Below are 22047 nucleotides of genomic sequence, written 5' to 3' on the forward strand. Positions count from 1 at the left end.
CTTACAAGATGTCTTGTGGAGAGGGGAAGAGAAGGCAGTCGTAAGCCTTTCTGAGATCTTTACAACAGACAAAAGCAAGTTACAAAACCAGCTCCTCCTCCCTCCTCCCTCCTCCCTCCTCTTTCTTTTCTTTATTGCAGGCCCCTTTTGCAAAGATCTCATCAGGACCTTGGAATCCAACCCGCTTTCCCGCGTTTTATGGCAGGGCATCAAACCCTTGTTTGTCGGCAAAATTTTGTACACCCCTCGTACGCCAGCCACGCAGAAGGTCATGGCTGAGGTAAGACAAGAGAAGCCCCTTTTGGCGGAGACCGCCATCTCCTGGAAGTGGAGAGGGAACCTTTTGATGGGAGTGTGGGTGCAGGCTAATCCTGTAAGGTAGGCCACTTCAGATTCCTGACCCCCCTATTCCCCCGGGACATAGTGCACATCTTTCACCAGTGCTGTGGTGTCGCTCCTGGAGGATGCAGACCTCTCATGGAGGACAACAAAGTTTATTTTATTTTATTTTATTTATATGTTAGATTTTAAGCCGCCCATCCCCGAAGGGCTCTGGGCGGCGTACAGCAGGCCTGCAACAACAATACATAATAACATTAAACACAGCAGGCTAAAAACAACATTTTACACATAAAAACTAAGGTAATTTAAAACAATTTACAAATCTATAACCATAGAACACAGCAGCAGCAATAATACATGGCACCCGATCCCAAGGCAGGGAGGGGACAGTACTGATTAGATAGTATATCAGGCGTGCCAATGATGGCACGCAGCACAAGGGCATCCTAGAGGGGGAATCCGTGGCTGGCCTCACCAAAGGCCCGGTGGGACAGATCTGTTTTACAGGCCCTGCGGAATTCACCAAGATCCCGCAGGGCCTGCACCTCTGATGGAAGAGTGTTCCACCAGGCAGGGGCCAGGGCCGTAAAAGCCCTGGCCCGGGTAGAGACCAGCCGCACCATGAAGGGGCCGGCGGGTTTTGAGCTTCCATATTGAGAGGCAGTTTGCCTCTTGAGTATCAGGTGCTGGAGCAAAGCCCAAGAAAGGGTCTCAGCCTTTGTCTTCTGCTTTCTGCGGTTATCTGGACAGCCTGCGTGGATCTTTAGTTTGGTCAAGGTTTGGGTTTATGGCCGCTGCATCCCTTGACCTCCAGGTGAACCGGACATTCCAGAACCTAGCTGTGCTGCGTGAAGTGAAGGGAGCCTGGCAGGATCTCGGCCCCCAGATCTACACCTTCATGAACACAAGCCTCGAAGTTGCAGCTATTCAGGTTTGTCTCTTTTTCCCTGAGCATCCCTTAGGCCTTGTGGAAAGGATGGGGCAGGAATGAGGATATGGCTTAGACGTGAGAAGTGCATGCATTTTGATGCAGGTAATGTCCGTCTCCTATTAGTGCAGGCCTTAGATCACAGGTGTCAAACTCGCGGCCCTCCAGATGTTATGGACTACAGTTCCCATCATCCCCTGCCGATGATGGGAACTGTAGTCCATAACATCTGGAGGGCCACGAGTTTGACACCTATGTCTTAGATCAGCTATTCACAACAGGGTTCCGTGGTACCCTGAGGTGCTGTGAGCAAGTCCCAGGGGTACCGCGGCAATGCTACCGGCCCCCCTCACTTTTGTGGTGTCTCCCACCGGCGCCAGCAAGGACATGGAGCTGGCCCAGGGGGCAGGGCCTGCTGCAAGGTCAGCAGCCACTCCCCCCCATGCCCGGGGGGGGTGGCAAGCCGGGGCACTGGGAGGGGAAGGTGGGGGGGATGGCAGGAGTACAGCGAGATATGAAGAGTGAGGTCAAGGGTACCGTGACATTGAAAAGGTTGGGAAACACTGCCTTAGATCATGGGTAGGAGCCTTGAAAGAGGGTCTCCCTGAACCCTCTCCCACTTACCAAGATGGATCAGATGACTATTTGCCAAGTGGTAATATATCCTTGTAACCACAACGTGCAGAGTCTCCCAGCCTTTTTTCAGCCTGTGGGCACATTCTGACATGGCACAATATGCACAGCAACAAAATGGCCGCCACAAAATGGCGGCTGCAGGAGACAAACCCAGCCATAACCCTGGCCCCAGTCTGGTGGAACGCTGCGTCCAGGGAGACCAGGGCACATTGGGATCTGATTTGGTTCCATGGGGCCTGTTAGAGCTGTTCTACCAGGCATATGGTTGAGGCAGCTGTTCTTACATTCTGGTTTCCCCTTATCATCCGATCCACCCTCTTTTTTCCTTAGTGATCTGTCCTGTATCATTGCCATCTTGATATCATTGGGAAAAGTTGTTTAAATCGCTTCAAGTTCGATACTGGGTGTTATTGCAAAATGGAATTTTGAAGGTTGGTAGCTGCCCCCGAGCCTGCCTAGGGAGGGGAAGCATATAAAACAAACAAGCAAACAAATAAAACGGACAATGACCTTCGGTGGCTGCGCAGGGATCGGAACCCGGTTCCCTTGGATCCTAATTTGGCACTCTGACTACTACACTATGGTACTTGTTTTCTCTACCCAAATACTCCAGGAGGTGGCTTATCACTGATGAAAATACCAGTATTCCTTTTTTTAAAAATTGGTTTTATGTATTTTTTATTTTAAAAGTTTTTATTGATTTTCAAAATTAAAATACAGAAGAATTAAGTAAAAAAACAAAACAAAACATAGGGTAATTAGAAGCTAAACATAAATTCTCATCTACAACGTTAGCAGCTGGCACTCAGCAGTGATACAAATTCCTCAACATACAAAGTTTCTTCAGCAATGACAAAAGTTACAAATAGAAAAGGGTCAATGTTTATTTTTAAATGATTTTTTTAAAAAAATTCAGTTTGAAAAATGCTAAGACTCACTGTGAGCACCCCCTCTGACAACCCCCCCCCCCTACAGGGTAGGCCACCCTGGGCTTGCAGGAATTCAACTATCCTCCTGGCACAAACAGGACACAATTCAAGCTTCTGTTCATAAACTGTTTACCTCTGTCAGGTAGTTAAAAGCACTCCTGCAAACTTGTGCCCCGAACACCACAACAACCTCCTCCTCCTTGCTCTGCCTCCCTTTTATCCCTCTCAGGAGGTTCCCCCCCTCCTGCGTGCTCTCTGCTCCGGCCTCCTTGTGGCTGAAGAGCTGTCTGTCAAACCCTGCGGCCTAAGACTGGTTCTTCAGCCTTCCTGGCCCTCCTCCTTGATTGCAGTCTGGCTGGGGCTGTGCTGGACCTGCTCCACTCTCTAAGACTGCTGAACCTTGATGATTGCAGCTTGGCTAGGGCTGTGCTGTCTCCACCCTATTCCCTGGAATTGCTGTGGCTTGCTCTTGTTGCTTCAGCTCTCCTGCCATGTCTCTGCTGTTTCTTCTTGTTTCTGGCTTCCTGGAGGCCCCTGCTCCTTGAGGTAAGTCCAAGGGTGGGGCTGTCTGTTGTGTGGCTCTCCAGGGTCCCTGGGTGGGCATTTGTGACAAGGAAGGGAGTGGTACAGGCTTCTTGGTGCTGGGAGGCAGCCCCATCACCAATGATCGCAATAGTTATAACAGTACTAACAATAGACAGTCTAAACAGTCTTGATAAGTTTAAAACTTCTTAAGCGGACACCTGAAATAAGAAATTTGGTCCCAATTTGAAGGTACATCCTAGACACTTCAAACTCCTTTGTTTATTCCCACAGAACCTGCTGGAAACTCCTGGTGTGGCCCGTTTTATGGAGCAGCACCTCAATGGAACATTCTGGAATGTGTCAACCTTGAGGGACTTTCTGCTAGCAGACTCGGGGGGTCAGGCCTACACTTGGCGTGATGCCTATGCTGAAGTAGATTACATTGTTGGCACCTTGTCTCAGTTTATTGAGGTGAGTTTGGGATCATGTGTTGTGTCTCTTGCTCCCTGATATGCCCCTTCATTGAATCTTTACTGGTTCTCCAAGGAAGTACGAGGGCATGTTGTGGGTTGCGAGGAATGAGGTCCCAGCAAGTGGGTGTGTATTTCTTGTACATACTGACTGCAGCCTCTTGTCTCTAGTGTGTCTCCTTGGACAAGATTGAGGCAGTGTCCTCTGAAGAGCACCTCGTCTTCCGAGCCATGCAGCTGCTGGAGGACCGGCAGTTCTGGGCCGGAGTTGTGTTCCTGCCACCAGAAAACCAAAGTGAGCTCGGCCCGGACTTACCAGCCCACGTCCGCTTCAAGATCCGCATGGACATTGATGATGTCACCCGCACCAACAAGATCAAGGACAGGTGTGGTCAGATGTGGGATGAGCAAGGGGCTGAATTTCTCTCCATCGAAAGGGGAGATATCAGCTCCACTGTGACATGAAAGAGAAAGAGAGGGGCAGTATTTTGAGCCAATAATGGTCGTCTGTTTTCTAAGACAAAAAAGTCACTTGGAAAATATCAAGGTAACCACTGGTGAGGTCTCATGACTTTGAGAAAGAGCTTTGTGAGGCTGAAGGGTCAGTTGGAAAGAGGCCTCAGATGGTGCAGTTGATAGGATTTTCAAGTACTCACTGAGGGCAGGGAAACTCCTACACCCACTTAACATTATCCACCCTCACTCCTGCGAGCAGCTGGAGAAAAATGCAGGGGACAACTGCCCCTGGCAGTGCTCTAGGAACTGACCCAATCTCTATGGTATTTACCACAGAGTTTGGGAGGACTCATAAAGCACCTTGATGTCACTTCCACGTCTTCACCCAGAAGTGACATTAAAGCATTAAAGTCATGCTTTCTCCTCCCCAAACAATTCCAGAGGGTGTACAGACCTTGCATCCTTAGATGGAGGTTTCAGGGTATGAGTTAAAAGGTAGGGCTGTATATCCCAGAGTGAGGGGGTTGGTTCACATTTTGAGGCTCATCAAAGGGGGCTTCTGCAAGTGCCTCTGCTGCCTATCATGGCAGGTCAGCTGGATTTGGCACCCATAAACTTTCACACAGCAAAAAGCTAAAAACACTTTGTTAGAGAAAATTAGGAAAAAAAGTTGTAAATCAAGGCATATAGGTCAATGATGACAGGATGCACAGAAAAAAACAACAAAGCCAGCTTGCTGACTACTTAGTGAGGTCCTAACACAGTGTCGTTGGTTCTTGAGGAGCAAAGTTTCCAGAGCTTAACACAAGTATCTTTCTGGCAGCAAGGAAAGAGAAAGGCAGGGGAAGAGAAGAAAGTCTATTTTTTACTAGCTACTCTTATGGATAAAGCTGGCCCTAACCTGATCAGGAAGCTCCAGGCTTCAGAAGTGGATAACTTGTTTTAAAAGCAACAAGGAAAGAGACTCATTAGTCGACACCACTATTGTGAAAATATTCTAGATTTTAAACTGTTTTAAAAGATCAGTTTAAAAGGTTCTCTATCATAGTCTGTCCCAATAAAATTGCAATGGAAGATTTTAGGTTAAAAGAAATTGACAAGTACTAAAAGATAAAAACTACAAAGGGAAGGAGAGGTTTAAAACTTATCTTAAAAAGGTGGGGGAGCTCAACAAAGAGCGACCGCTCGGCACGCCAACCGGAACTGGATGCTAGTCCTGGCCCTAGCCTGCTGACTCCCCTCAACTGATCATAGGGCTGTCGTCACTGAAGCTCCCAAGGAATGAGCAAACTTCCCAGTGAAATTCTCAGCATGTTCCAACTAATCTTGCCAAGGAACATGTCCTTGAGATAGACTGCTGTGGGGGAGCGTGCTCTGCATCCATGAGAGGCAGAAACTAGTTCAGGTGGGAAAATTCCTTCAAGATGGACATCCTCTTGACACCACCTCCTTCTGTGGTGGTGCCAGTCGCTCCTCAGCTGAGTCTGTCTTTTGCCTGTTAGGAAGAGTCCATTTTCTGGTTCGTGAACCAGGTGCTGGGCCTTTGCCTGTGGCTGTTGCTGCTGGTGAGCTGTCTCTCTCAGCTCATTCGCTTCAGGAGCAAAGGCCCAGTGGGAACTTTCTTGCAAACATAAGGGGTTGATCCACCCTTGAAGCACGTCCAAACCAGGAACTACCGAATGCATCCCAGGGAGACTTTCTGCCAGTCTCCATCTGGTTTGTTTCTTGTTTTATTCTCGAAGGCATGGGCTCCCAACCAGTGGTGGGATCCAAAAAATTTAGTAACAGGTTCCCATGGTGGTGGGATTCAAACGGTGGCGTAGTGCCAATGGGGCTGGGCGGGGCACAACGGGGGCGTGGCCGGGCATTCCGGGAGCGGGGCATTCCTGGGCGGGGCTGTGGCAAGGACACAGCCGCTGCGCCGGTCCTTGGGCAGGAAACGAATGCACGCAGGCGCAGGCTGCCACGCACACCCGTTCACCTCCTGCTAGACTGCTTCAAGTTTTGTGCGCTACTGCTGAGAGGAGGGGCGTAACTAAGGCAAAAATCACGTGGCAAAGTCACCAATTAGTAACCCCCTCTCGGCACACACAAATAATTAGTAACCTGCTCTCGGGAACCTGTGAGAACCTGCTGGATCCCACCTCTGCTCCCAACCTTTTTGACCCCATGGGTGCCTTTGTAATTCTGACAGAGAACAGGTAGAACAGCCACAAAATGGCCGCAAAACAGTGGTCACAGGAGGCCGAGTCAGCCAGCGATCTTGTGCTAAGGTGGCTGCTTCTGTAAAGCTTTTTAAAAATCTGCGCAGTCAGTTGAAACTCCAGTAGTCAGTCAGAATTCCTATTGGGCAAAAGCCTCAGCCACTTGGTGGGCACTAGAAAAGGTGTTGGTGGGCACCGTGTTGTGCTGGGGACCCTTTCTTTAATGACTGAGTGTCGTTGCCCACTCTTTCCTGCTTGTGCCCATTCAGGTTTTGGGACCCCGGGCCGGCTGCCGATCCCTTTGAAGATTTGCGATATGTTTGGGGTGGCTTTGTCTACGTTCAGGACCTGGTGGAACAGGCATTGGTGCAGGTTCTTTCTGGGACGCCGTTGCCACATCGCACTGGCATCTATGTGCAGCAGATGCCTTACCCCTGCTTCGTGGATGATGTGTGAGTTGTTGCAAGTTTCTGGCCCTCACAGGCATCAGGAAAACACCAGCATACCGTATATACTTGTGTATAAGTCGACCCGAATATAAGTTGAGGCACCTAATTTTACCCCAAAAAACTGGGAAAACTTATTGACTCGAGTATACGTCTAGGGTGGGAAATGCAGCAGCTACTGGCAAATTTCAAAAATAAAAATAGATATGGTCGGGTGCTATTTGGGGGTCTCTGCCACTGATCCCCCCATCTCATCCATCCCAAGGTCTCTGCCACCGACCTCTCCATCCCGCAGCTTGTCCAGCTCACCCAGGTCGATTGACTGTCACCCGCTGAGAGCCGGCGGCTGGTCACCGCCGAGAAAAAGGCAGAGGCTGAGAAAGCGGCTGAAAGGGGGGAGGCAGAGAAGAAGGCAGAGGAGAGTGAAGCAGAGGCAGAGAAAGCAGCTGAAAGGGGGGAGGCAGAGAAGAAGGCAGGAGAGAGCAAAGACGGGAGAGGGGGAACGCCACAAGAATTGAGTGGGACCCTCACTCGCGTATAAGTCGAGGGGGGCTTTTTTCAGCACAAAAAATGTGCTGAAAAAGTAGACTTATACACGAGTATATATGGTATCTAAAACCCAGCATGTGCCAGAGACTCCACCTTTTGGGCACTTGCATGGGTATGGAGCTTCTCTGCTGTGCCTGTCCGAAAAATGTTTGCAGAACATTTGCAAAACCTTTTTGATTTCCCCCTTCCACATTTGCCTCACTCACCCCCTCAAGTGATTCTTGGGCGCCATTTTGTGGTTTTTTTCCTGCTTGAAAAAACCCCCTCTGTTTCAGTGCCCCGTACTGCTGTTCCCTGTAGCTCATGTAATCAAAGCTCAGAAGATTTAAACCCCCCCCCCCAATAAAAAACAGAAATGTAGAGAAGAAATAGGCATGAAGGAACAAAGTGAGTTCAGTTACATGATAGAAAATGACGCTGAGGAGAAAGTTTGGGAACAGCAGAGAGGCATGGAAAACATTTTAAAGAGCTGTGTTTTAAAAATGTTTCAGCCAAGAAAAAATTGCTAGAAAAGAGGATTCATTTAAAAGGTTTGGAGGCCGCAAATAAAAAATTTTTGGGGTAAAAACATTTCCTGCCTCAAAACGTTTTATTTTGGTTATGTGGAAAGTGTTCTTGTTTCTTGCTGGTTTGGCCTCTCCCAACTCCTTTACTAATGCACATTGTGTTCTCTGGCCAGTTTCTGCTTCTCTTAACTTGGAAGGTATCTTGTTATGGGAAAAGCCTGCAAGGAATTGCAGGGGATGGGGAGGCAATTTGGGAATCCTGTTCTGTCTCACCAGATCTTCTCCTCTGGATAAGTCCGGGGCGGGGGGATAGTTGATCATAGCTGAATAGGTATAAAAACAAGATTTGACTTCAGTAGCACAATAAAAGCAACCAAAATTTCCCGATATAAGCTTTCACATGTCAAAGCCCTCTTTGTCAGGTGTCTGATTAAGGGAGTTTTGTCTCTGAAAAGCTTCCATCCTGGAAATCTTGCTCTTTTACCTCAGAAAAAAACAGCTACCCACCTTAGAAATGGAATAGGACCACCTATACTCACATAAAAGATGACCTTGTGGGCCAAAATTTCCCACTGTTCAGCTTCCATGGTCTACAGAAGGGCCAGGCTGTGGGCCATCAAGTTGAAGAAGAAGAGTATGGATTTATATCCCCCCTTTCTCTCCTGCAGGAGACTCAAAGGAGCTTACAATCTCCTTGCCCTTCCCCCCTCACAACAAACACCCTGTGAGGTGGGTGGGGCTGAGAGAGCTCCAAAAAGCTGTGACTTGCCTAAGGTCACCCAGCTGACGTGTGTGGGAGTGTACAGGCTAATCTGAATTCCCCAGATAAGCCTCCACAGCTCAGGCGGCAGAGCTGGGAATCAAACCCGATTCCTCCAGATTAGATACACGAGCTCTTAACCTCCTACGCCACTGCTGCTCCTCAACGTGGACTCAACATGGACAAGATTTAGTGGCGAACCAGAGGAGATGTCCGTAAGCCTTGACAATGAGAAGCCAAGCTGTTGCGGAATCTCATAATTTGAGTTTGGGTCTTAGCAGGAATTGCTTGTTTCATCTTCAGGGTCTGGAAGAAGAAGAGGAGTTTGGATTTATATCCCTCCTTTCTCTCCTGTAAGGATTCTCAAGGCAGCTTACAAACCCCTTTTCCCTTTCTCTCCCTACAACAGACATTCTGTGAGATAGGCGAGGCTGAGAGTTCAGAGAGAACTATGACTTGTCCAAGCTCACCCAGCAGGCTTCATATGCAGGAGCAGGGAAACAAATCCAGTTCACCAGATAAGAGTCCCCCACTCAGGTGGAGGAGTGCGGAATCAAACCCTGTTCTCCAGATTAGAGTCCACCTGCTCTTACCCACTACACCACGCTGGCTCCCCAGAAATTTGAGTGTACAATATCATGCCCATGACTAGCATTGGGGATAAGTATCAGTATGCAACTTGAAGACTCTGCCTGGCCTAGGGGTCTGCAAGCTGTGGCTCTCCAGATGTTCATGGACTACAATTCCCATCAGCTTCTGCCAAATGCTGGCAGGGACTGATGGGAATTGTAGTCCATGAACATCTGGAGACCCACAGCTTGCAGATCCCTGGCCTGACCCCTTAACCCGGTGAATATTTCTGCCACCTTTTCTTTCCTGGGCACAAAGCTGTGAGTTTTGGGCGATGGTGAAAAAGATTCTGCTGATCGGGATTGGCAGCTGCCTGGGTCGAAGCAACTGTATGGTTTTGCACATTCCTTAAACCAGGGAAGCAAACAGTTTGCTTTGTGCAGATATGTATATGTGTTGGGGGGGAGCAGGAATAGGGGTCCACCTGATGGCATCTTACCTGGGATTTCCAGTAGTAAGAGCCCCACACCATCAACAAGCTGGCTGTATGTGGTAGTCCAAAACCTTCAGTTCAAATTGCCATTCTTTGATAGAATCCCCCCCTTCATTTCCTGCAGCTAGTTTCTCAGTAGAACACGACCCTTTCCACCCTCCTAGACTGTGATATAAGGCATGGATGGGGATGCTGGAGAGCCAATAGAATTGCGGGACTGTTGATCTGCGGCGATACACTACGCCTTGCTTTGGAGGTTTTAACAAATCTGTGTGGGGTTTTGGTCCTCCCTCTTCCCCCTCACCCCCGCCAGCTTCCTGCGTGTCTTAAATCGCTCTCTGCCTCTCTTCATGACTCTGGCTTGGATCTACTCGGTAGCCATGATCATCAAAGGGGTGGTCCACGAGAAGGAGGCGCGCCTGAAAGAGACCATGAAGATCATGGGGCTGAAGAGCGCCACCCTCTGGCTCAGCTGGTTCCTTAGCAGTTTCATCCCTTTCCTTATCAGCGCCTTGTTACTCGTCCTGATCCTCAAGGTGGGTCTCTTAGTTGGGCGGACCTCACTTATGTCATAATTAAAAAGTAAGCAAAACTGTATATGTTAGGCTCATTCCGCACGTGCAGAATAATGCACTTTCAAACTGCTTTCAGTGCTCTTTGAAGCTGTGCGGAATGGCAAAATCCACTTGCAAACAGTTGTGAAAGTGGTTTGAAAACGCATTATTTTGCGTGTGCGGAAGGGGCCTCACCTACAGGGTGATATAAAAAGGTTTGTGTCACGCAGGTGCAGGCATCCTTTGCCCGAAACAGCTATAGAAGTTATGGGGTGGGATAGACCCTGTGAAAGGTCTGATTTGCAAGCCCTGGATCCCAGAGGTTGGAAAAACCCCATGGCCATCCCAAGGTTCCACTTGACAATGCTGACCCCCTTTTTTTACTCCCAAGTGGGGGCACCAAATCTCTCCAGGTAGTAGACTGCCACCGTCAAGAAATCTAGGACAGTATCACTGGCCAGACTGATTTGTGCATCCTCCAGCACAGTGTACCTGCGTTGTGGTTTAAATGCTCCCCCGTGTCGCCACAACCATAGGGGACCAGCAGGCGCAATGGCGGGGGAGGCACAAATTGCCCCCCCTCCCCCCCCCACTGACCCATCTCGGAAGAACTGGGTTGGGTGCTGGAGGATGAGCTCCTGCTGCCATGGCGCTCGTATGAACCTCCTCCTTCCCTACCTGGGCCCTCGGGGTGGGGGTCAGGAGCGACTTGGATGGGCGCAGCAACAGCAGGCCAGCTCCTGGCTGGCCAGGACAGCACCCTCCCCGCCCCCCTCCCTGCAGGCTGGCTCCTGCCGTCTCCAGGGCTCCTGCCGTCCCCAGGTGGCCCCATCCTAGCCCTGTGCACCGTGTAGCCGGTTTTTCCTTCCCCAGGCCTTGGAAATGGCAGGACTTGCCCTGCGGGGTGGATGGGCCTTGACCCCCCGAGCCCTGCGCCTGAGCGCGGGGGTGGTGCAGGGGGTGCCCAAAGAAGGCATTCTCCCCGGTGCCATTTCCCCCTGATACGCCTCTGGCCACAACTACTTAGTTCCTACAAGCTACCGCAGGGACAATCTATTGTACTTTCAAGCTGTTGTGCTCCAGGGATGGCAAGCTCAGCGGCTGTTCTTTCCTTTTACTGCTCTTTGGAAAGTGGGATTGAGCAGGCCTGATGCGTTTCAGAGAGCAGGCTTCCAGCATTCAAAGTACAAGGAAGTTTAATAAACAAAAGCGGTATACACATGTTCTGTTCAAATATCAGGGTAAGGAAGAAGAAGAAGAAGAGGAGTTTGGATTTCTATCCCCCCTTTCTCTCCTGTAGGGGCTTACAATCTCCTTGCTCTTCCCCCCTCACAACAAACACCCTGAGAGGTAGGTGGGGCTGAGAGAGCTCCGAGAAGCTGTGACTAGCCCAAGGTCACCCAGCTGGCGTGTGTGGGAGTGTACATGCTAATCTGAATTCCCCAGATAAGCCTCCACAGCTCAGGCGGCAGAGCTGGGAATCAAACTCGGTTCCTCCAGATTAGATACACGAGCTCTTAACCTCCTACGCCACTGCTGCTCCTAGAAAAGTTGAAACAAAGAAAAGGTGAAAACATGCAGTCCTCTAAACCTTCAGCTCTGTTAGTAATGTTTAATTAGAATAATCTACTCATTCTTGATGTTGGAGCGTTTAGAAGTCCCTTAGTTGTGAGAGTTAGAACTTCTCCCATTGTTCCTTTCCCTATGGTTAAAATGTGGTGGTGAAATGAGAGCTAATCCTTCTTCGCTTGAAGATGCTGTTAGTAGATGTTGTTTGTCTGAGTTCGAAAGAAGGGAGTTTCCTTCAAGTGAACTGAGAATGTGCAATCTCTCCTTGAGAGTCTCCCCTGGGGTCATTTGCACTCTTGCTAACCCAAGAGGAAGGAAATCCTATCCAGTCTTTTGGCTTTCGTAGTCTCTGTTCCCTTCCTGTGTGACATTCCAGCAAGGTGTGAGATATTTATCCTTTCCTTCCTACTTGGCCAGAGCCATTCGCATCACTCAACCTTGCAATGTGCCCTGCTTGGGAGAGATGACTCATCTCCTGTAGTTTATTATTTTTTTCTTCATCAACTTTGTAGCTCCGAAGCATGCGTAGAGTGCAGCCCCAGTTAATATCAGAGTGGATTTTGGGGTGGAGGGTGTATCTCTTCAGATCCTCGTCTCCATTTTTGCTCTTTTAACTAAAAAAAGAAATCTTGATGTATGAATTTGTTAAAAAGCCACTGAGTGTTTAGCGTCTTCTTTTCTGAACTGCCATGACAATATAAATTAGCAGTTGCTAAATGTGAGTTTTCTTTCCTCTGGAATCATTTGAACTGCTTCCCTTAAACATAACCAGATTCAGTTTCCTCACTTTGTGTTAATTGGATTAACATTGATGCTTTTTAAAATAACACCTTCAAGGCAAAAGAACCTGGACCAAAGGCTATCCAGCTGTTCTCAGCTAACCCCAGAGCCAGGGATCTGCAACCTGTGGCTCTCCCGACATTCATGGACTACAATTCCCATCAACCCCGATCAGCCAATTGGCCATGCTGCCAGGGGCTGATGGGAATTGTAGTCCATGAACATCTGGAGAGCCACAGGTTGCAGACCCCTGCCAGAGCCTTTTTGGTTGTAGTCTGGCCCTGATGGAACTTTCTGTCATGGGAGATTTAAAAAAATGTTTTATTGTTTTCTCATTTATTTAAAGGAGCAGCAGTGGCGTAGGAGGTTCAGAGCTCATGTATCTAATCTGGAGGAACCAGGTTTGATTCCCAGCTCTGCTGCCTGAGCTGTGGAGGCTTCTCTGGGGAATTCAGATTAGCCTGTGCACTCCCACACACTCCAGCTGGGTGACCTTGGGCTAGTCACAGCTTCTCGGAGCTCTCTGAGCCCCACCTACCTCACAGGGTGTTTGTTGTGAGGGGGGAAGGGCAAGGAGATTGTAAGCCCCTTTGAGTCTCCTGCAGGAGAGAAAGGGGGATGTAAATCCAAACTCTTCTTCTTCTTCTTCTTCTAAAATATCAAGAATGCAGTAAACAGCAAATATTAAAAATAAGATGCAAGAACAAAAACAAACACCCCACATCCCCCAGATTGCTGTGTAGAGGAAGGCAATGGTAAACCACCTCTGCTTAATCTCTTGCCTTGAAAACCCTGTGGGGGTCACCATGTCAGCTGCTACTTGATAGCACTTTACACAAATGCACTCACGCACAAAAATGATTCAGGAGGGCATTTTTAATTTTAAAAAATGCAATGCCTGCTCTGTGCCTCTAGAACTGCCTCCCAGAAGAGGTCAGGGGATGCCTACCCCCTTGACTTGGTGCCAAAAATGCAAACCAGAGCTGTTCCGGTGGAGCTTCTGGGGCAGCATGAACTGGGGCAAAAGTTGGGGGCGGGGAATACTCTGCTAGTTGGGCACGAGGTGGTTTTAAATGTTTGTGTTGTTAAATTACTTTGTGTCATTTTTGCCTTGTTAGCCCCCTGGGATGCTTGGGAGAAAGGCGAGGATATAAATATTTGAAATAAATAAATATTTGAAATAAATAAACACACGCCTGGTCAGGGTGCTGGCTTTTGAGTTCTCCAAGACTCTGTCAAGTTGGAAATTGAGAATAAAAAAACCAAGAGAACAAAAAACAAAACAAGAGGAGATCTGGTTGTTGTGATTTTTCCTGGCTGTGTGGCCGTGGTCTGATAGATCTTGTTCCTAAAGTTTCGCCTGCATCTGTGGCTGGCATCTTCAGAGGTGTACCACAGAGAGAAGTCTGTTATATGCTGTGTATAACAGGATAAGTCACACAGTGTATAACAGTCTTCTCTCTGCGATACACCTCTGAAGATTCCAGCCACAGATGCAGGCGAAATGTTAGGAACAAGATCTACCAGACCACAGCCACACAGCCCAGAAAACCCACAGCAACCAGTTGAATCCGGCCGTGAAAGCCTTCGACAATACAAGAGGGGGTCTAGTTATGATAGATGACCCCCCCTCCCCCCCCCTTCCCGGTCAAGTCCTCTTATTGACAGAGAGACCAGGATGTGCTGTAGATCTGATGTCATGAAAGTATATTGGATGCAAAATGGGTGCCTCACCTGCCTGGAGTTTCAGCCTATGTACACATAAGCACATGATGCACTCTCTTCTTTCCTCTGCAGCGAGGAGACATACTGCCCTACAGCGACCCCGCCGTGGTCTTTCTCTTCCTGGCTGCCTTCGCCGTGGCCACAATCTCCCAGTGTTTCCTCATCAGCACCTTCTTCTCCCGCGCCAACCTGGCCTCGGCCTGCGGCGGCATCATCTACTTCTCCTTCTACCTGCCATACGTGTTGTGCGTGGCCTGGCGTGACTACATTACCTTTCCTCTGCGGCTCTTGGTGGTGAGAACGTTTTCCCTCGTTCCCGTTATGGGGCACAGTTTTATTCATCCTTCCCTTTTTCCTTTGACCCATATTTTTCATTTCCCCCTCCCGCCCCAGAAATCCAGATTCTGCACCAGGAAGTGCCAGCTTCTATCACCTTGCATGAATTAAGCAAACATTTTATTTGTTGGTTTATTAGAATTTTCAAGCACTGCTCCCAAAAGGGTCTCACAAATCTGCAAGGTATAGTGAGAGCCAGCATGATATAGTGGTTAAGAGCAGTGGACTCTAATCTGGGCAACTGGGTTTGATTCCTCACCCTTCCGCATGAGTGGTGGACTCTTATCTGGTGAACTGGGTTTGTTTCGCCACTCCTGCACAGGAAGCCTGCTGGGTGACCTTGGGCTAGTCACCGTTCTTTGGAGCTCTCTCAGTCCCATCTATTTCACAAGGTGTTTGTTGCGGGGAGAGGAAGGGAAATGGGTTTGTAAGCCGCTTTGTGTCTCCTTACAGGAGAGAAAGGGGGGAGGGATATAAATCCAAACTCCCCTTCTTCTTATAGACAAATAAAAGTACCAAATATAGTGGGGTGCTGTGTGGTTTCTGGGCTGTATGGCATCCTCTGATAGTAGGAATGGAAAGCAAGTGGAGTATATATACCTGTGAGTAAAGGTCAGTAGGTGAGGGCATCTGAATAGAAGTGGCCTGGCAAGTGAGTAACAATAAAGTGTAGCATATGAGTAACAATGGAGATAGCAAGGTCAATAGGTGAGGCATCTGAATAGAAGTAGCCTGGCCTTTGTTCCCTTTGATTGTTTATTGTCTATAGCTTGACTCCTCACACCTCCACCTGAGTGGCAGAGGCTTATCTGGTGAAACAGAGGTGTTTCTGCACTCCTACATTCCTGCTGGGTGACCTTGGACTAGTCTCAGTTCTCTGGAGCTCTCTCAGCCCCACCTATCTCACAAGGTAGAGAGAGGAAGGGAAAGGAGCTTGTAAGCCGCCTTGAGTCATCATTGAAAATGCTGGGGGGAAGAATTAGGACTAATAAAAGGAAACACTTCTTCACGCAACGTGTGATTGGTGTTTGGAATATGCTGCCAAAGGAGGTGGTGATGGCCACTCACCTGGATAGCTTTAAAAGGGGCTTGGACAGATTGATGGAGGAGAAGTCGATTTATGGCTACCAATCTCGATCCTCTTTGATCTGAGATTGCAAATGCCTTAACAGTCCAGGTGCTCGGGAGCAACAGCCGCAGAAGGCCATTGCTTTCACATCCTGCAGGTGAGCTCCCACAGGCACCTGGTGGGCCACTGCGAGTAGCAGAGAGCTGGACTAGATGGACTCTGGTCTGATCCAGCTGGCTTGTTCTTATGTTCTTATGAGTCTCCTTACAGGAGAGAAAGGTGGGATATAAATCCAAACTCTTCTTCTTTTTCAACAGCAGTGGATTTGAGCCAGAGGCCTCCTGGCTCCTAGCTCATTTGACCAGCTGCAGTGGTTCACTACTCCTACGTTCTGTGTCCAACCTCTGGTCTTTTCTTTTCTCCCTGCCTGCCTACCAGAGCCTCATGTCTCCCGTGGCGTTCGGCTTTGGCTGCGAGTACTTCTCCCTCTACGAGGAGCAAGGGATGGGTGTCCAGTGGCACAACCTCAACGCCAGCCCCGTGGAAGGCGATCGTTACACATTTGCCACGTCTGTGGCGCTGCTTCTCTTTGATGCGCTGCTCTACGGTTTGGCCACGTGGTACATTGAAGGCGTGTTTCCAGGTAAACAAACCGCAATCCTCTGGGATCAGTGTCTGTGTATTTTTTTTCGGTTTATGCTGTGGAAGGGGAGTTTTGTGCGCATACCCTGTTTCCCCAAATATAAGACATTCCCGGAAAATAAGACGTAGTAGAGGTTTTGCTGAGGTGCAAAATATAAGGCATCCCCTGAAAGTAAGACGTAGCAAAGTTTTTGTTTGGAAGCATGCCCGACGAACAGAACACAGGAAAAATAAGACATCCCCTGAAAATAAGACATAGCACATCTTTGGGAGCAAAAATTAATGTAAGACACTGTCATATTTTTGGGGAAACACGATATCCTGTGGTTTTTCTACTCTGCAAGCCCCAGCCTTTGTTTCTGGTTTGGAATTTGAGCTTTTCATAACCCACTCCCCCACTGTCTGGTTTTTTTTATTATGCAGTCTTGGCAGATTCATTATATCAATCAGTTAAAGTTGACATCTGGCATAACAACTGTTCAGAAGGGGCAGAAAAAGTATTCTTGGTTCTTAGGGGGTACAAGCACATGGCTGTCGGGGTGAGCTAGTGAACCCAGCAGAGCCTCAGACAGAGCACAGGAATGCCTGCGCCATCTGTTGCCTTCTGGGCGCACACGCTCACCTGTCACAAGACCCCCATGACTCACGGGTCACAAGATGTCCTGGACAAAGGGACAAAAGATACATACCTCCAGGTATGGATTAGGCCCAGACAGGAACGTTTCCTCCCGCACGTAGGCAGCCCCTATGAATCATGTACTGTACAATATTCTCCCGCTCTCCCGCCTTCCTCAAACCCTTAATAAAAAGGTGCCAGGGACCCCAGCTCGGCAGACTAGCCAGATCCATGGATCAGATTAGCCAGATCCATCGATCACGCTATATCACCACTGGCTTCTCTCCACCGGATGATATCGCTGCGCCTCGCCTATTCCTTGCGTCGACCGTAACGACTTCACATGGCCTCCATTTTGGTGTTCCTTCTTGGGAGAGAAGTCTGGGGCTCTCCAAAGATGGTGACGGCAATCTGTGGGTTTTGTATAAAAAAGGATTGACAACAGGGTCCCTGCTGTCCTGGGATGTTTTTGAAGCCTGCCTCAAACTTCAGGGGAAGGAAAGGCTGCTGGAATTGGAAGTAGGCTTCAAATTTTGCTGAGCAAAGTGGTTGGATAACTAAGAACATAAGAAAGAGCCTGCTGGATCAGACCAGAGTCCATCTAGTCCAGCTCTCTGCTACTCGCAGTGGCCCACCAGGTGCTTTTGGGAGCTCACAGGCAGGATGTGAAAGCAATGGCCTTCTGTGGCTGTTGCTCCCGAGCACCTGGTCTGCTAAGGCCTTTGCAATCTCAGATCAAGGAGGATCAAGATTGGTAGCCATAAATCGACTTCTCCTCCATCAATCTGTCCAAGCCCTTTTTAAAGCTATCCAGGTTAGTGGCCATCACCACCTCCTTTGGCAGCATATTCCAAACACCAATCACACGTTGCGTGAAGAAGTGTTTCCTTTGATTAGTCCTAATTCTTCCCCCCAGCATTTTCAATGGATGCCCCCTGGTTCTAGTATTGTGCCTGCTTGGTGTAGTGGTTAAGAGCAGGTCAGTGGTGGGATTCTAATAATTTAACAACTGGTGTCCCCCCCCCCCCCGCCACCCACTTATCTGCAGAGGAACTTCTTGTGGGGGTGGAGGGGGGCAACGGGCCCTTGCCGCTGCTGCTCCGAAGGCCCCCTTGCTCCCCTTCCCCTGGGAGAGGGGGCGACGGGGCTTGTAGCGAGTCGGAGCAGCCGGGTGGCAAGGCGCCCAGCTGCCCCAGGGCTCTGAAAGCAGCTTTTAACAACCAGTTCGCCAAACTCAACAAAAAATTAGATACCGGTTCTACTGAACCGGTGCAAACCGGCTGAATCCCACCACTGGAGCAGGTGCTCTCAAATCTGGAGAACCGGGTTTGATTCCTCACTCTGCCACTTGAGCTGTGGAGGCTTATCTGGTGAACCAGATTCGCTTGTGCACTCCAACACATGCCAGCTGGGTGACCTTGGGCGAGTCACAGTTCTTCTGAGCTCTCTCAGCCCCACCTCCCTCACAGGGTGTTTGTTGTTGTTGGGGGGGGGGGGGGACAGGAGATTCTAAGCCCCTTTGAGTCTCCTTACAGGAGAGAAAGGGAAGATATAAATCCAAACTCCTCTTCTTAATTTATCAATCCATTTTAAGTGAACAGATGAATTCTTACAGCTCTGATCTTCTGTTTCTAGGCCAATATGGGATCCCAAAGCCTTGGAATTTCCCCTTCCAGAAGAGCTACTGGTTTGGGGAGTCCTCCAGTGATAGCTCCCCTCACCCCTGTCCTATAAACTCTCTCAACTCTGCAGAAGGTAGGCCTGGATTCAGTTCATTGGCCTTTGGATTGGTTAGTTGTCTGTTTTGTTTTGTGTAAAAAGGCATTACCATTTCTCCTGGAGCATCTTTTTAGCTGTAATTTGTGCTGCTTGTACAGAACACATCTCACAAAGTAGACTCTTCTAGCCTCTTCTCTATGGTTCAGGAGGACTGGGAGCATGTCTGTTGGATTCCTTCTTGTGATGCGCACATGAAAAATTTGCTTATTGCAGGTTGGAGCGTCAGGCATCTTAGTATGCCGAAGGAGTGGCTGTTTTCCTCTTCTGCTCCAGTGTGTACTACACCCACTCCCAGTGGGGGCAGGACCTCCAAGCAGGGTCCCCATTTGCCCAAGAGAGAGAGAGGGGATCTTTCTCTCTCTCTCCCTCTCTCTCCTCCCTACCCCCAAAGGGCTCAGGGTAGTTTGCAATGGCATATAGCCTAAAATCACACATAAAATTCCTATAAATAACAATCAATAGAAACAATCATAAAACCATTTAAAACAATCCAGCTAAAAACCCCAAATGGTGAGACATTATTTATCCCACAGGAGGCTCAGGGGAGGCTCAGGGGAGATATCAGGCCCCACCCCTTGCAGGTGTTTCCACCGAGGTGGGAAGGACTGCCACTCCCTCTGGCTGTAGACTCCAGCTCACCAGGTGCTGCTCTCTGTTCTCCTGGTGGCACAAGGCAGAGTGGTCTGGCAGGCAGGCTGGCTCCACTGTGGGCGGGACTGACAGACTGGTGGGAGACCTCCAGCCAATTGCAGCCCTCTGCTGCTGATGCTAAGCTGATTGGTAGGGGGAAACTGGGGTGGGTGGTGGCGGCAGTGGTGAGATCAACCTGGGGAAAAATGAAAAAGAACAATGAGGTTCTCGGGTGCTTGCAGGAGGTTCTTACCATAGAGTTCCTGATGATTCCTAGAATTTACCTGACAGTGACAAGGGTAACTCTAGGCATGGCCAGGAACTCTATGGTCAGAAATTTCTAAGTAACTGAGGCCTTGTTTTTTTAATTTTTAATTTTTTTTTAGTGGGTGCTGCCCTCTACCCTAAACTGTCATACTAGTTACCAGGTACTGCCTGACAACTCTACCTCCAAGCATCGGTGGTAGGGTTGCCAGGGTCACTAGTTGGAAATTTGGGGCGGGAAGGGTATAGCAAGGTTTCCAGATCCAGGTTAGAAAGTTCCTGGAAATTTGACGATGGAGCCTGGGGATCTTAGTGGGATGCAATGCCATAGAGTTCACCCTCCCAAGCGTCTACCGTATATACTTGTGTATAAGTCGACCCACATATAAGTCGAGGCACCTAATTTTACCACAGAAAACTGGGAAAACTTATTTACTCGTGTATAAGTCGAGGGTGAAAATGCAGCAGCTACTGCTAAATTCCAAAAATAAAAATCGATACCAATAAAATTACGTTAAATGAGGCATCAGTAGGTTAAATGTTTTTGAATATCTGTTTCAAAGAAAAACAGTAAACTAGCTCTGTAAGTGGAAAAGAGGGTCAACAAAAACAATATGGTCTCAACAATAACTTTAAAAGTACAAAATGTGCTGAAAAATGTGCTGAAAAATTCGACTTATATGTGAGTATATACGGTATTTTTTACCAGGAACTGATCTGTGTAGACTGGAGGTGAACTGTTATTCGAAGGGACCACTAAGCCCCACCTAGAAACTGGCATTCCTGTTTGGTGGGTGGTTTAATTTTGTTCTCGCTGCAGGTTTGGAAATGCTGCTAAAAGGCATTTTCTCTGCACCCTCCTGGGGCTAATTAAGCGCCATGTTTTCCAATTGTGTTGCTTTCCAAGATGAACAGTTTCGTTGCTCAGTCCGTTGTGAATATTTGTGTTCTGCTGTATTGCCTTAGCAATGATACAATCCAGCTTGGGCCATATTTCCCAAATAACCTTTTTGCTGTTTCTGGGAATGACTCATCTGGGCTTTCTCCCCACCCAGCACTGACAGAGGAGCCTCCTGCCCATTTACAGGTGGGCGTCTCGATCCGCAACCTGGTGAAGATCTACCATAGCAGCAGAAAGATCGCTGTCAACGGGCTAAGCCTTAACTTCTACGAGGGGCAGATAACTTCCTTCCTAGGCCACAACGGTGCTGGCAAGACCACCACCATGTAAGTTGGATTTGAAGGAGAAGAAGAGTTTGGATTTATACCCCACCTTTCTCTCCTGTAAGGAGACTCAAGGTGGCTTACAAGCTCCTTTCTCTTCCTCTTCCCACAACAGACACCTTGTGAGGCAGGTGGGGCTGAGAGAGTTCTGAAATCTGTGACTAGCCCAAGGTCACAGGAGGAATGTAGGAGTGCAGAAACACATCTGGTTCAGCAGATAAGCCTCAACCACTCAGGTGGAGGAGTGAGGAATCAAACCCAGTTCTCCAGATTAGAATTCACCTGCTCTTAACCACTACACCACGTTGAAAGACTGTACTAAGCATTGTCATCTTCAGCCAGTACTTTGTTCTGTGGCAGATTTGGCACAACTGTGAGCCAGCCCCATGACACAAACAGAGCTGCCTGACCACCAAGAACGGGAAGACGGCAGGGTGTGGCAGGGCCAGGAAGTCTCCACAGCTTTTTGCAATAAATCTTTTAATGACGGGATTACTTTTTATTAGCTCTTCATCCGTCACTGGAATGGAAGTCCAGATGCAGCCCTAAAAGCAAGCCCTGGTTTGAAGGTTGTATCTTTTCACTCACAGGATGTAGGGCAGTGATGGCGAACCTTTCGAGACCGAGTGCCCAAATGGCAACCCAAGACCCACTTATTAATCACAAAGTGCCAACACAGCAATTTAACCTGAATACTGAAGTTTTAGTTTAGAAAAAACCGGTTGGCTCCGAAGCGCGCGTTACTCGGGAGTAAGCTTGGTGGTAGTCGGTGGCTTTGCTTTGAAGCAACCTTGGTACTCTTCAAATGGGTGAATCATGACCCTAGGAGGGCTTTCTCAGAAGCAAGCCCCATTGCCAGCAACCAAGTTTACTCCCAGGTAAAGGATCCTACTTGAGTTCTTCGCAAGAAAATCAGTGGAGTTTAGCAGCGCTTAACAGGGTTACCTACACTGCTTCCCCAAAACTAGATCTTAGGTTTAATGCTAATAATCAAGCCCAGCGGCCCAGGCCAGCCTAGATGTGTGTGTGTGTGTGTGGGGGGGAA

At 48.7% G+C, this 22047-nt stretch overlaps 1 protein-coding gene across 1 annotated transcript in view; it reads left to right on the plus strand.

The window, feature by feature from the left end:
• ABCA7 (ATP binding cassette subfamily A member 7) overlaps positions 1 to 22047 on the plus strand; it is a 91584-nt gene that overhangs the window by 14970 nt on the left and 54567 nt on the right. Inside the window, 10 exon segments of the mRNA XM_048497788.1 lie at positions 141 to 280; positions 1157 to 1273; positions 3652 to 3831; positions 4002 to 4216; positions 6760 to 6942; positions 10128 to 10350; positions 14515 to 14736; positions 16286 to 16490; positions 18741 to 18860; positions 20834 to 21005. Of these exon segments, the coding sequence (XP_048353745.1) occupies positions 141 to 280; positions 1157 to 1273; positions 3652 to 3831; positions 4002 to 4216; positions 6760 to 6942; positions 10128 to 10350; positions 14515 to 14736; positions 16286 to 16490; positions 18741 to 18860; positions 20834 to 21005 (1777 nt within the window).

This window comes from Sphaerodactylus townsendi, linkage group LG05 (genome assembly GCF_021028975.2).
Source record: "Sphaerodactylus townsendi isolate TG3544 linkage group LG05, MPM_Stown_v2.3, whole genome shotgun sequence".
NCBI classification, from domain to species: domain Eukaryota; kingdom Metazoa; phylum Chordata; class Lepidosauria; order Squamata; family Sphaerodactylidae; genus Sphaerodactylus; species Sphaerodactylus townsendi.